Raw genomic sequence first — 14887 nt, 5'->3', positions numbered from 1 at the left:
TAGTATTAGCTTCTTGAGACAACATCAATGCATAGCTTTGTACTTCAACGTTCATTCCAAGGAAAAATTAAAATTTTTCATTTTCAGACAGTTCAGATTGTTTCGCCAATTCACATTTTAAGTTGTTAACGGAAGTAATATTTGTTGCGGCTATTAATTCATCATCCACATACATTATTTTATACATTTGGTATTAAGACATTCGCCGTTATAACATCCAGTTGTCCTAGGTATAAATTCTTCTGTTAATACGAAATACACATTTCGTTTTCAGAGGTTTTACACTTTTGGGCAGATTTGTTATTATCCACACATTGTTTTTCTCCATCGACTTCAATTCTTCTTTCACAGCCTTGTACCATTCTTCTGAGTCGGTTCTCCCAGTGATATCGGAAAAAATTGCTGGTAAAGATTCGTGTGTAGGTTTAAATGTAGCGAAATTACTTGTAAAATAATCCAAGAAACGTAAAGGCACTCTTCGTTCTTTGCTGCTTCTTCGCTGAGAAGTTTCATCAACAGAATCTTCTTCAGTCGTGTTATTCCCACTAAAATAAAATTCCGTCGGAATGTGATTGGTTATTGGTTCCTTCTCCATCATTATAATTGCATTACTCATTGCTTTGCTTTACTTTAATTGGCTATGACAGAATGTTTGTTCCACTAGCCGAACGTAGAATAGCGTTTCAAGCGCCTCGATTCTGCGCTCATTCTAAAATCTCTGACACCAAGTTTCGAGGTGTCTCCCACCACTTGATCTTTCCATCGGGCTTTTGGTCTTCCCCATTTGCATGTACGACCGTGTTTGCCTTTAAAAGACTTCTTTGCTTCATCCATTCTGGCAACATGACCTAGCCAACGCAGCCATTGTATTCTGATAAGTGTAACTATGCTATCGTGTTTCATACGTCGCCTATATTCTCAATTAACGCAAACTGGTCCATATATTTTACGATAGGCTTTACATCCGAATATTTTTAAGGTTGCAATCATCGTTACCGTTGTGCCACTTTAGTATCAAATTTGAGTTTTTTTTTTGGACGATGCCACTTTTGTGTCATTTTTTTATTTTGATACTAAATGCCATACTTTTAACATTTTTGCGTCACTTTTCCATATGTTTGTGCCACTTGCTCAAAAATACAACTACACATAGTCCATAAAGTCTGCGTTCATGTGTAAATTTCTTTTTTAATGATTAAAAAACAACATAAAAAATAAATAAAGTTAAGTTTTGTTGTATATGTTGTTTCTTTATATTTCTTAAATTAGAAAAAAAAAACAAAAATACAAGTTTGCTTTTTTGTTCTAACGGTACTTTTGTCTCATAAGAAGAAATTATGACAACCAAAAAGTCTGCGTTCACTTTGTTTACTTCGAAAGTACAGTTACTTTTTATGATGCTTGTTCTTATTTTTGATCAGTTTTAGTTCATTATCATAACAAGGGATAGTTACACATGTTTTTTTTTTAAATTAATAAATTTGGAAACATGGAAACTAAAGGAAAGGATATATGCATATCTGAAAGAAAAATAATTATTAAATTGTGGAAAGAAGGACAAAGCTTTAGAAATATTGGTGGAACAGTTGGAAGAACGTATTCATCTGTCCAGCACGTAATTAATAATTACAAAGAAACCGGCATTATAACTTCAAAGCCTCGGCCTGAGCGTCCAAAAAAAATATCCGTTAGAGAAGAACGCAAAGTGATTAATATGGCAAGCAACAACACTCGTATAACATCAACCAAAATTGTTGAAAATATTAAAACAATGTTTAAAAAAGAATCTGTGCCGAAACTGCCAGAAAAATATTACATAAAGCTGGATTTCATGGAAGAGTTGTTCGAAGAAAGCCGTATATTTCAGTCATAAACAGACAAAAGCGGATTGTATTCGCTAATACTTTCATCAATAAGCCTCCTGAATTCTGGAAACAAATTATTTTCCCGACGAGAGCAAATTCTGTATTTTTGCCATTTACGGTCGGCAAATAGTGTGGCGCAAGTCCGGGACCGAGCTGGAAAAACAAAATTTAGTTGGAACGGTGAAGCACGGTGGTGGTGGAGTTATGGTGTGGGGGTGTACGGCTGCTAGTGGAGTGGGTCAATTCGAATTTATTGAGTCCAAAGTGGATAAATGGGGTTATCTTAATATTTTTAAAAACAAATTTGAAACCAAGTGCTGCTAAACTAGGGTTAGCAACGACATTTTTGTTCCAACAAGATAACGATCCAAAGCATACGTCGGAGGTTGTTAGGCTTTGGCTTCTATATAACACTCCAAAGCAGCTTAAAACACCACCACAATCACCAGATCTCAACCCCATTGAGCATCTTTGGGATCTATTGGAGAAAAAAATTCGTCAGCACGTTATAACCAGCAAGGAGATGTTTCGAAGTGTCATACAGGCAGAATGGGGGAAAATAACATCTGAGGAAACAGAGAAGTTGGTAAACTCCATGCCAAATAGACTAAGTGCAGTCTTGAAACAACGTGGCTATCCCACCAAATATTAGGAATGTGTTAATATGTTTTTATTTTGTGTTTAAATAACTCTTTTGTTTATTTTTAATTACTGAACGCAGACTTTGTGATGCTTATATTTAATTGTTATCATATTTAAATCGCTCTAGAGTGAAAGTGCTTAACCAAACTTAGAATTTTATTTTTGTTTTTTAATGTTAGGCATATGAAGAAAAAATATATGTAAAAGAATTGATTTGATTTATAATTTTATTTTGTGTTCCTTAACCAATCATAAAAGTTTGTCAGGTGAAAGCAGACTTTATGGACTATGTGTATGTAGCGATTATCTATTGTTTGTCGTCCAACAAATCGCATATAAATGTAACATTTTTTGAAAAATTTAAAATTTTCGGACGTTCGTCCGTCCAAATTTGATTTTGGCTTCTTGGTTCCAAAAAGTCTCGACCGAAAACCTAGGATTGATTTACGGTGGTGGGAATCTAAGATTCGGATTGACCGAACTTATCTTTTATACACATTTTTATGTTATAAAAAAACGAAATGTTAGTTTTTGTTATATACATGTTTTATTTTAGGTTTTTATAAAAATATTGTGCCAAATTTTGGACCAATTTGTTTTTTGTTACTCCTAGCTTTTTCTTTGTTTGTTTTTTTTTAATAAAAACGAAAAAAATGTGCCACTAGTTGAAAATATCCAACGGTAACGCTGGTTGCAATATTAGCCACATCTCTGCATGGGTCACTTTTACTTCTAAGCATACCGTAGGACTTCTATTAATTGTGTAAACTACGGTTAGAATAGCTTCGTTCCAAAGATATTTTGGTGCACTTCATTCTATGAGCATAGACCTTACTTTTTCAACTACGGTTCTGTTGAAACGCTCAGCAACCCTATTTCGCTGAGGAGAATTTGCGATAGTTTCTTCAACTTGAACGTCTTTATATTTATTTATACAACTTTTTTTTTGTTCAATTGAAGCATATTCTGTCCTTTGATCGAGGGTAAGTTTAAAGATAGCTGTACCAAACTGTGCCGTTGCTAGTGCTTCGTACTCCTAGAATTTCTCAAAAGCACAAGACTTGACTTTAATATTGTAGACAATAGCAAAATGTCTTTTATAGACACAAAATATCTTGAACCATCCCATGCTATTGGATCGATTGGCACACATACGACTTAATGTACTCTTTCTAAGGGTCCCTTTGCCTCCTCACGTGTACTATTAAAAGACTCTCGGATGTGTTTTGCTTCAACATAAACATTACAATTACGGTTTTTCTTGTATTCCCGAGACCATATTTTTAGAAATCAAATTATTTAGGCACACTTGCCCAATATAGCCGAGGCGAAAGGCTTGCCAAGAAGTTGTCTATTTTAATAGATACCTCATACAAGTTTCCACACAAATAACTCTTTGCAATTAATTCAGAATTTTATAGAGCAGGTTATCTCAAAAGTCATGCACGTTTAACACATCCATTAATTTTACATCAAAACCACAATTGCTCTTACCTTGAATCTGTCCAGAGCATTTTGCAAAAATAGATTGATTATCTCTCGCTACTTTATTTCTATTGGATTCATCAAGTAATTCAAACTGCTAAAGCCTCATTTTTAGTCTTATAAGTATCGACCATGAAACATGGTGCTTTTGAATTTCCATCAGTTACATTTGTATCAACAGTTTGTTTTCGGCTAAGTGAGCGCTTCCTTCAGGAAATTTGCGTTGGTTACTACGGCATTTGCCAGCTTTGTTACCAAATTTATTACATTTGAAACACCTACCTTGAAACATATTATTGTAAGGCTTTTTCCAACAAAATGTGTTTTTGCCCGTTCCCTAACAGCAAACGGTTTCAAACCATACTGAAGTTCAATTTGTCTTCACCAATATTTTGAATAGCAGTCACAAGAGAATCAACTTTTCCAGGTAGAGTCATAAACAATTGTGTCAATTTGTCGCTTTCAGAAACAACTGCTCCCGACGTTTGCAATTTTCTTTCCAACGCCTCTAACTTCAACAGAAATTCGTCAAGGGAGTCACACTCATTCATCTTCATATTTATTAATTGCTTTCTCACCAATAGTTGACTTACAATAGACTTCTTCTCAAATGTCGCTTTTAAGCTCCTCACATTTCCTTAGCGGTCTTTTTATCTCGAATATATCATAAGCAAGTCTTGAATTGACGGTACTTTGAAATTGCCATATTGCCAATGCTATACAGATGGATCAAAGCTAGAGGACAGAGTGGGCATGAGACATTGCGAACCCAGGGACTGATATCTGTTTTCGATTGCCTGACCAAAATACGCGCATGCAGGCGGAGATCCGGGCGATCACAGAACGCGTGAGACGTCGAGTGTGAACATCTTTACAGACTGTAAACTGACCATCAGGGCAATAACAATCAGGACGGTAAAGTCATGAACAGTCTTGGAGTGTAAGAAAGATATTAACGCCTTCTCTGAGGATGACATATTCCGCATCGTTTGGTTGCCGGATCATAGCGGAGTAAGGGGGAATGAAAGAGCAGACAATTTGGCAGTGAAGGCCATAGGACAGTCTGAGTTAAGGGTGTGGTCGATGAACGCGCAAGTAACACTGGAACAGGAGGGAGATCCGGAATGTGAGAAGTCGAAGCTATTACTGAAAAGAAGTAGGATAGAGGTCAGTAAAACTTTCGGTATCATAACGGGACACATAGGACTACGAGCTCATGTATAGATCATGTGGGGAAAATGCGGATTTGGCTGAAATTTGGTACAACAACTTCTTCTATGACCTTCAATATGCGGGCCTACTGCGGTCTGAATCGATGGTCTATTACCTGATACAGCTCCCATATAAAATCGATTTCACGGTATTACTTCTTGAGCACTTATATTCAATTCTTATCTGACATTTTGTACAATGACTTTTACTAGGGTATCCAACATCCAAACCAAGTATGGTCCGAAAATGTTCATAAGCTGATATGGATCCAATAGCATTGCAATTTTTATCCATTATCCTTCGTTTGCCTATAAAGAGACACTGGGCAAAGAACTTAACAAATGCGATCCATGGTGGAGGGTATATAAGATTCGGCTCAGCCGAACTTAGCACGCTTTTAATTGTTGCAATTGAATTTTTTGGCATGCTTCCATATCCAACAAAATAAATTAAATTTGGCACAAATCCATACTTTTTGCCATAGGCAGGTAATGTCTTGAATGGGACAAATCCGATCGTATTTGGATATAGCTGGCAAATAGACCGATGTCCCGATTTAGGTTCTTGAGCCCGGTGAGTTCTTTTAAACTCATTGACATCCTTGCCAAATATGGTCCCGATCGGACTATATTTAGAAAAGATGCCACACAGACCAATCTCCTGATATAGGGTCTTATAGTCAAAGTCATTTATTCACCGATTTCGTCGAAATTTGAAACAGTGATTTGTATTGAGCCTGCCGATATCCGAATTTGGCTCAGATTGGACCCATTTTCTGATAAAGCTGTCACATACACCGATTTGTCAATTTATTGTCTTAAGGGACTTGTATAAGATTTTTGGGCATCTAAGCCAAATATGATCCAAATCGGATATAACTGAGGATACAGTGGAAATAATAATAATAATAAAATTATCCATGGCGGTGGCTATGGAAAAATCAGCCACAGGCAAACTTACTACGTTTTTACTTATTTTAATTGTCATGACAAGAAGGGCGCAATTTCTAACCCAATTGTTATGACTTATAATTTGCCCCATGTATACACCCTCATTTTTTGCATACTGCGACTGGATACTTAATGTAGCCTATAACAACATCGCATGTTACGACTTTAATAAAACAAGGAGAGAGAGAATATCCGAATTTTCGTGCCAAATCCTATACATACCATTCGATAATTTCCTAAAGATCAGGTGCCTAACACAGCTTCGTAATGTTATGTAAGCGTAATTTAAACGGTAATTCTACATCTACGAATTTAAGTTTGGATGTAAGGTGTACTCCATTCTTAAAATACTTCATTTCAGCCCAATATTCTCATGATGTCTGATTTAGTGGTGTTTTTCGGGGAGAGCTGGTCCTTCAGATACTTGGCCTTGAAAAAATATCAGCATCGTGCTCTTCTCTCAAATACCATTTATTTAAACCCCACATTGCCATTGACTTAAGAGGAGTTTACAGGATGAGGCGTGGGATATTTTGGGAAAGGGGTAGACCCTCAGAAAATTGGTCCCGAAAATGGGTATCAATTCTTCTCTACCCCCAATACCTTTCATTTAAGCTCCACATTGACATGGTCGGTAAATATGGCCGATTTAGGGGTGTTTTAGGGATTGGGGTGGTCCTCCAAACACTAAGCCCGGAAAATATATCAGCAACGTGCTCTATTCTCATATATCTGTATATTATTTATTTGAACCCCATATTGCCATTGCCCTCAAAATTGGATATCAAATTCGTTTTCTAATCTCATTTAAACTCATTATTGCAAAAGTCTGCAAATATGTCCGGTTTGTGGTATTGGCCCTAAAAACTCTGAATATTTAGTTCCACTCTCTTTAAGACCCAAATACGTCCTATTTGGGGGTTGTTATGGTGGTAGGACGTCCGCCCCTAATGTTGATATCAGGTACGTGGTTTACTCACACATACCTTTAATTTGAGCCCCATATTTCCATAGTCGGCTAACATGCTAGGCTAATATGCATTAACTTGGACTTGATTTTTATGCCATATTCGTAGTATACGTCCCAATGCCTTTCTTTTGAGCCCCTTATTGACATGAACTCCACTATGTCTGTGGAGTTGGACCGGAGTTTTGGGGTGGGGTTGGAGCGGAGTTTTGGGGTCGGTACTTGAACCCAAGTTTTAATATCATATGAACATTCTACTTTCCAATACCTTTCATTTGATACCCATACTGTCCCAATAGGTCCACTTTTGATTTTGGGTATTATTTTTGGGGTTTTTTTAAACGCTCCATTTCCAGTATTTCCTGTAACTATTGCAACCATAGCAAACAAATATTCGAAGCAATCGGCGGCAAAACTCGACTAAATACATTTTAAATTTTTTCGACATTTCGACTTTTTTAGATTTTTTTTTCGAAAATGTTCGATTTTATTTATTTCTCGACTTTTTTATTTTTCAACTTTTTTGACTTTAATGTCGATTATTCGTTTTCTAAACAGACTTTTCGTCTGTTTTATGTAAAAAATTGATTAATCAATTAGTTGAAAGTCGACTTTAATCTAACATCTTTATTCTGGTAAAATGTGTAGTCGGTCACAATACGCCAAAACAGTGGATGCAATCCCATGGCTGCCGGCTGTACGTACCAGATTGGCCCGATGGAGTCTTTCATCGGCAAGGGCGGCCGCCTCAGTGTATAACATACTGCTACAACAACAACAATGTATTTAAATGAAAAGCAAATCAATGTAGGCCGCAATACTCCTAAACTATGACTACTAGTTCAGCGTCAAAGGCGGACGGATATGCTGACCTCTGCGCGATGGTGGCCACCACAGTAACAGCTGTGATATATTCCACATATCAATCACTGGGTAACACTTTTTTTAGTAAGGAAACAACCACCACAAAATATATTCTCATGTTCTCGTCAGGTTTCGAACCCAGGCGTTCGGCGTTATAGATGGAATGCTTACTACAGTGCTACGGAAGAGTTTGACAGTTATTTCTGGGAAAATACAAACAGATTACCAACTTATAAAAAAATAAATGGGCCTAGTATGCGGGACATAAAATAAAACAAGGATCAACATTTTAACATGGCCCATAGTGTTATATATGATAAACAAGGCGATATCTAGTGACAAGAGGAATTGCAGTGCAGACCAGCACTCCCCGGTGGGCATGTAGTTGTAGATGGTGATAAAACGAAAGACATATAAGATCTGGATCCGCTGCATTTTTCACAGCACAGCCATGTATACAATGCTTCAATTAGAGCTTTCGAAGAAAGAGGGTACAAATATGTTGTTGTTATAATGTTTTTATAGCCACAATGCATGTGGAGGTAGCGATCCCCGTCAATCTCGCTGCGGGAACATAATGGTCATTGTTTATTTAAAGGAGCCAAAAAACTCGCCTTGTTATATCGAGCATCATAGGCACTCAGTATTTCATTTAAATTTTTCATTTGCAGTTGCAGCTACTCCGTATACCATGCATCCCACTATCCGCAATCTGTGGATGCACCCGGTAGCTCGCAGCTAAGCTTCTCGTGATAACTACATTTGACCGCCTCACAGGTCGGAGCTCAAAGCTCCAGCCTGTGTGGTGCTTATGTTGCTGTTGTTGTTGTAGCAGTTTATTGTGTACTATCTTTCGTCTGCTTGATTCTGTTGAGTGTCAAGACCCAGGAACTCCGCGACTAGGATGGGGTGCGTCCACAGGGATCTGGGTCTGAGTCGAGTGGGTCTGGCCGGGCAGTTAAACAGGTGACGTGTATCGTGCGGTCCCTGGTTACAATCGGGACATACATCTTGCACGTCGGCATCAATCCTAGCTCTGTGGGAATTGAGGCGGCTGCATCTGTAGGAACGTAATTGAGCCAGAACCACTCTGGTTTGCCGGGGGAGGACTACAAGGACTACATTCACCCGGTAGCCAATTAACGCGTCTGCTACCGTGTCTGCATGAATGTTGTTCAGACCCGCTTGATATGCCGCTTGATCTAGAGGTTCTCTCTTGTAGCGCTGGACCTCACGCTCTAGATCGTGTAGATCTACCTTAAGGCTTCTGGGCGGTGGGTATCCATCCACAAGATGATGATTTGGATGATTTCTGCGATAACAGCCCAAAAGGTATTGCTTAGACAGCATGTAGTTATGTCTTCGCACTGGTAGGATCTTTGTCTCCTGATGGAGGTGGTCCACATGAGAACTGAGGAGACAGCCCGTCGCAGTTCGGAGGGCGGCATTCTGACAGATCTGAATATTATTCCACTGCGTGTCACAAAGTTGACGAGACCACACTGGCGCTGCATAACTTACCACAGACCGGCCAATTGCTTTGTACGTGGTCAACAAGGTTTCTTTGTCTGCACCCCAAGTGCTGCCAGCGAGTGACTTGTTTCTACTTTTGACTTTATTGCAGATTGCTGTGGCATGTGGGGAGAAAGTGTAGGAGCTATCAAATGTGACGCCAAGTATTTTGGGACACTTGATGGTCGGAATCATTTCTCCATCGACCATCACAGTCAGCTCAGTATTCACCTCACGCGTATTTGTAGTGAACAGTGTGGCTGAAGATTTGGTGGCGGATATCTTCAGATTTCTTGCTGCGAAATATGAGGCAAGCTCGTTGAGGTAGACGTTTAACCTATCGCAGATGTCATCAATGGGTGGGGGGCCTGATGCCATGATCGTACAATCGTCCGCATATGATACGATCTCTATGCCGTCTGGAGGAGGTGGGATGGAGGATAGGTAGAGGTTAAACAGAGCCGGAGATATCACCCCACCTTGGGGAACTCCCTGTTTCACTCTACGGTGTTTTGACTTCTTATCCCTAAATTCCACCAATGACTGGCGGCCACACAGATAATTCGCGACCCAACGTTTCAGGCCTGGCTGGAGGGACGTGTTGGCGATGTCCTCAAATAATTTGGCATGGCTGACCGTGTCGAATGCCTTCGATAGGTCCAGTGCCACGAGGACCGTCCTATCACATGGCCTGGGTTGATTGAAGCCACGGCAAATGTGTGTGGTGATGGCATGCAAAGCTGTTGTTGTGCTGTGCAGTCTCCGAAATCCGTGTTGATGCTCGGCGAATGGAAATTCTCCTACGAGGCTCGGGAGGAGTAATGCCTCAAGCGTCTTAGCCACTGGTGAGAGAAGGGAGATCGGTCTGTACGACTCCTCCAAACATCGGGAACTATAAGAGTGTTCAATGACAGGTTAAGGACAGTGGTAAGGTACTCAACTCCAGGTAAATCCAGATTCTTCAGCATCAATGTAGAGATTCCGTCGGGGCCCAACGCCTTGGAAGATTTGGCGCCACGGATGACATTCGTAACTTCGCCCACGGTAAATTGTGATGACTTTTCACCGGCTCGGAGACCACGAATACGGCGAATGGCTCTCCTCCTTGCCCTGTCTCTCTCGGGATGCACAATAAATTGACGGTTGAACAACCTGGCGCATCTCTTCGGATTAGTCACGGTTATCTCGCCAAAAGTGACTGAGGACCTGTCGTCCCGTCTACCGGGGTTCGAGAGAGACTTAACAGTGGCCCACATTTTGCCTGCACCGGTGCCTAAGTTACATTGCTCCAAATGTTCCAGCCACAAATTCCGCTTATGTTCGTTGACTATCCTGTTTATTTCCAGATTCAGCACGCTGATTCTGGGGTTAGCGGGGTCCATAGCACGAATCCTTATGCTTATAAGGACCCCGTGCTCGTGTTGTTGTTGTAGCAGTGTGTTTTACACTGAATAGAGATGGCAAAATATCGATGGCACTGTCGATATTTTACTTTTTGGCTGAATATCGATTGACATTTTTCCTATCGATACTATCGGCAATGTCCCACTATTTGCAAAATTGAATAAAAAATTTGCGATGCATCCCAATCTTCCATTTTTGGCTGTTGTGTATTTAAAGTGTCTCTCGAATCCGCCAATAACCTGATATAGCTTCGTTTTTAAATTTCCCGATTTTTCGCAATTTTCAACCTATTTGGCAAAAAAATTTTAGAATGATTTCTCTCATGACTTCCAACTGACTTAATTAAATTTGGTTTTAATCGGTCTGTGCATTACTTCTATACGAACCTCCACTATTGGATGGGGGGTAAACTAATTTCATCATTCCATTTGTAGCACATCGAAATATTGATCTGTTCGTTTGGACCTTGGTGTTTTGAAAAATTGTTCGGGCTGCCAAAACTTCATTTGTGATCCGATTTGCAAAATTATTTTTTTTTTTGCTTGATAGTTCTCAAAAATCCCTACAATTAAATCAGCTTGGGGTGTACAATATCTTTACTGCTTTTGGGTACATAGGAGTTTTAATTTTTATTTGTTTGGAATTTTGGCCGAGATTGGCTTTGGTAAAATACATTTACGAATTCATTTGTGGTTCGATTTTTATGCATGATTTGGATTTGTGAAAAAATTTGCAACAACTGCAGAAAGTGTCCACATTTGATTATTCAGATAAAAGTCATACAGCTTGGAATTCAAAAAAAAATAATTTTTGCTTTATTTGCTTGCTATAAACGTCTATTATCGTGTATAGTATTATTTGCCACCGATCGTCTGTTTTGGACAATTTCACTTCGATATTCATTTCGATAACTAACTATTCACTCTAAATAGCAAAATCGTTTTTAATTTCATATGTATTAGGAGGTGTTAGAATAGCAAATATAGGTTTTATTTTTAAAGGATAATCAAATGTGTGCTCCCAGTGTGCACATTGTTATTATGGTTTCAATATTTATTATTAATTTTTAACATTATCTCGTATATATTCGACAGTCTTCCTCTACCGATGGCACCTTCTTGCCTCGCCATGTCTTGCTCAACTGCGGCATTCCAATTGATAAACCGGCCCTAGGTGTAAACCGGCTTTGTGGTTCTGGTTTCCAATCCATTGTAAACGGTGCTCAAGATATTCTTTTGGGTAGTGCTAAAGTTTCACTCACCGGTGGTGTAGAAAATATGTCGCAAACACCCTTTATCGCACGCAATATTCGTTTTGGTACGACTCTTGGCGTTAACTATAACTTAGAGGACGCTCTGTGGACTGGTCTTACTGACTCATATTGTAAATTACCAATGGCGCTTACAGCTGAGAATTTAGCTGAAAAGTACAACATTTCTCGCGAGAGGGTTGATGAATTTTCCTTGCGATCACAGAAGAATTGGGAGAAGGCACAGAATGAAGGTGCGTTCAAGAGCGAGATAGCACCATTTAAACTAAAGGTGAAGGGCAAGGAAGTGGACTTTGCCGTAGATGAGCATCCAAGACCTAAAACTAGTTTGGAAGGTTTGGCAAAATTACCATCGCTCTTTAAAAAAAACGGCGTTGTTACAGCGGGTACAGCATCTGTAAGTAAAATATTGGGGAATAAAACTATTATAACTATTTTAAATCGTTTGGATTTCATAGGGAATCTGCGATGGGGCTGCAGCTGTTATTTTGGCTTCTGAAGAAGCACTGAAAGAATTCAATTTGAAACCATTGGCACGTCTGGCAGCTTATTCTTATGTTGGATGCCCTCCCGAAATTATGGGCATCGGTCCAGTTCCAGCAATCAATAACGTATTGAAATTGACTGGCAAAAAAATCCAAGATATAGATCTAATTGAAGTAAGTATAGTTTGCAAAAGTTTTGCTCTACTCCCAAAAGATGGCCAAGTTGCATTAATAATCCTATTTGTATTGCAGATAAATGAGGCCTTTGCTGCGCAAACTTTAGCTTGTGCTGATGTTCTTGGATTGGATATGAACAAATTAAACGTTAATGGCGGTGCTATTGCATTGGGCCATCCGTTGGGCGCTAGTGGTAGCCGTATTATTGGCCATTTAACCCACGAAATGCAGTATGTTTTAGAAACCGAATTTTAAATCTAAAATGCACATTGATGTGATTGATTATCTCATTTCAGGCGCAAGAAATTGAAATATGCTATTGGATCAGCCTGTATCGGAGGTGGGCAGGGTATAGCATTGCTTATTGAATCATGTTAGCCAACATTTTGAGATTCTACTCACGAAAAGTGAACATTATTGAAGTGTAGCATTTATAATGTAAAGATTATTTGTTAAATATATTTTTAATCAGTCTATTCGTTTTTTTTTGTTGTAACTTTTGTGTGTACACAGAAAAAAATAAACAACGTAATTTATAACTGTGAAACTGTTGATGCTCACCTTTTTGTGAGATGTACGGCCGTTGGACCCAATTTTGAACATTGTAGACCACGCAAACACTTGGTACCAAAAAAGTATGCATGGTTCGTTGTATACTAGGCCCCTTATTGTCCCAATCGTTAAACATGCCATGTTGGGAGTTTTTTGGGTTTTTTTCGTCTGGGGCTACATTGTTACTTACAGTTTACTGTTACCCAGAAGTCTTAATTTGGATTAGAGCTTTTGCCAAGTCGCATTTTCCATATTTTTAAGTATTTTTGAGATATTTACTCTTTTAAGAAAAAATTTCAATGAAATTCTTTTAAAATTATAATGTTAAATATAATGAAATCTTAGCATCATATATTCACTCTTATTCCTGTTGTCGAAGCAAAAAATCGACAGCATTCGTGGTCGAAGGCGAATTTCGTATTTCATGGTATTTGTAAAGTTATTGCCTTCGAATCTTTAGTAGTGAAACCATAATAACCAAATATGCAAAGGAAAAGAATTGAAGACGATGTCCGTATGTCTGACGGTTTTAATCATTCTACCATCTTTAAATATGGAGCTATCGAGTTAAAAAATTAGTTTAGACAATTTTTTTGCTCATAAGCAGTTTAAGTTAGAAGTCGGTTTCTTTATAAGAGGTGTCCACGTGAGTCACGTGATTCGTGAGGAGATCCAATCCAATCATTTATCGTGCGTGACCCTGATTGAATTAAAAGTCTTTGTGCGTGAGTGAGTGAAATCATGCTCACGACTCATGCGGCACTAACGACTCACGAGACACTCATGACTCACAAGAAAATCACGACTAAAGTGTAAAAAAAATAACGAAAAACAAAATTGTTCTCGCATGCTCTCAAATCATACGATATTTAAACGTACGAACCGGTCTACAGATGCATAAAAATAAAGGAGCAAATAAGTGGTTATGCAGTACTGATACATTTTATACATTAATATTCCTATGTTCAAATGCTGTATCATTTGAGACGCATGAAAAAAAAATTATTTTTCCTTTCATGGAAAATAGTTTGTTTAACCGTGTCTTGTAAGTGATTGTCCTGAATGTCCCGTGAGTGATGATTTTCTCGTGAGTCGTGATTGTCTCGTGGGTCGTGAGTGTCTCGTGAGTCTTGATTTTCTCGTGAGTATCGTGAGTGTGCGCAAACGTGAGTTGACATAAAAAAGTAGTGCGTGAGTAACATTTTTTTCTCGTGAGCGTGAGTAAAAAATCATTCACGCGCACGTCTTTTTCTATGTCCATATGTCTCTTTCTATAACCATAATTAAAACTTTATTTTTAACTTATGTCGCCATTTGCTACCCTTTTCAATTGTTTTCTTTCGCTGCTCCAAATCCAATAAATCCTACTGGAATTATGTATATCCAATTTAATTTATAATGGCGATGGCCACAATCTGTGATGTTAAAATTTCTTTTATTTTGCGCCAGTTTCATTTTTATCTTTGCTTTAAAACTTTCACATGTTCTCCACGATTACATTG

General features: G+C 38.6%; 2 protein-coding genes across 2 annotated transcripts in view; one reads left to right on the top strand and one right to left on the bottom strand.

Moving 5' to 3' along the window:
- The window catches only part of LOC106081153 (3-ketoacyl-CoA thiolase, mitochondrial), a 28377-nt gene extending 15068 nt beyond the window's left edge, over positions 1–13309 (top strand). Inside the window, exons 3-6 of the mRNA XM_013242935.2 lie at positions 11996–12568; positions 12630–12830; positions 12909–13063; positions 13130–13309. Coding sequence (XP_013098389.1) covers positions 11996–12568; positions 12630–12830; positions 12909–13063; positions 13130–13211 — 1011 coding nt within the window. The 3' untranslated portion in view covers positions 13212–13309. The remainder of the gene's footprint in view (positions 1–11995; positions 12569–12629; positions 12831–12908; positions 13064–13129) is intronic.
- Positions 4530–10286, bottom strand: LOC131995703 (uncharacterized). The gene is made up of 2 exons (XM_059364609.1): positions 7141–10286; positions 4530–5138 (listed from the first exon to the last, which is right to left on the bottom strand). Exon 1 carries the CDS (start codon positions 9873–9875, stop codon positions 8832–8834), a length of 1044 nt encoding a protein of 347 aa, XP_059220592.1. The 5' UTR covers positions 9876–10286; the 3' UTR covers positions 4530–5138; positions 7141–8831.
- Positions 13310–14887: the final 1578 nt, after the last annotated feature.

This window comes from Stomoxys calcitrans, chromosome 3 (assembly GCF_963082655.1).
Source record: "Stomoxys calcitrans chromosome 3, idStoCalc2.1, whole genome shotgun sequence".
NCBI lineage: Eukaryota > Metazoa > Arthropoda > Insecta > Diptera > Muscidae > Stomoxys > Stomoxys calcitrans.
Note: the sequence above shows the minus strand (reverse complement) of the source record. Positions and strands in the feature narration are given on the sequence as shown.

Bases quoted from the DNA above. Each gene is read 5' to 3' on its own strand.
- LOC131995703 (XM_059364609.1), bottom strand. From the start codon at position 9,875: ATGGCATCAGGCCCCCCACCCATTGATGACATCTGCGATAGGTTAAAC.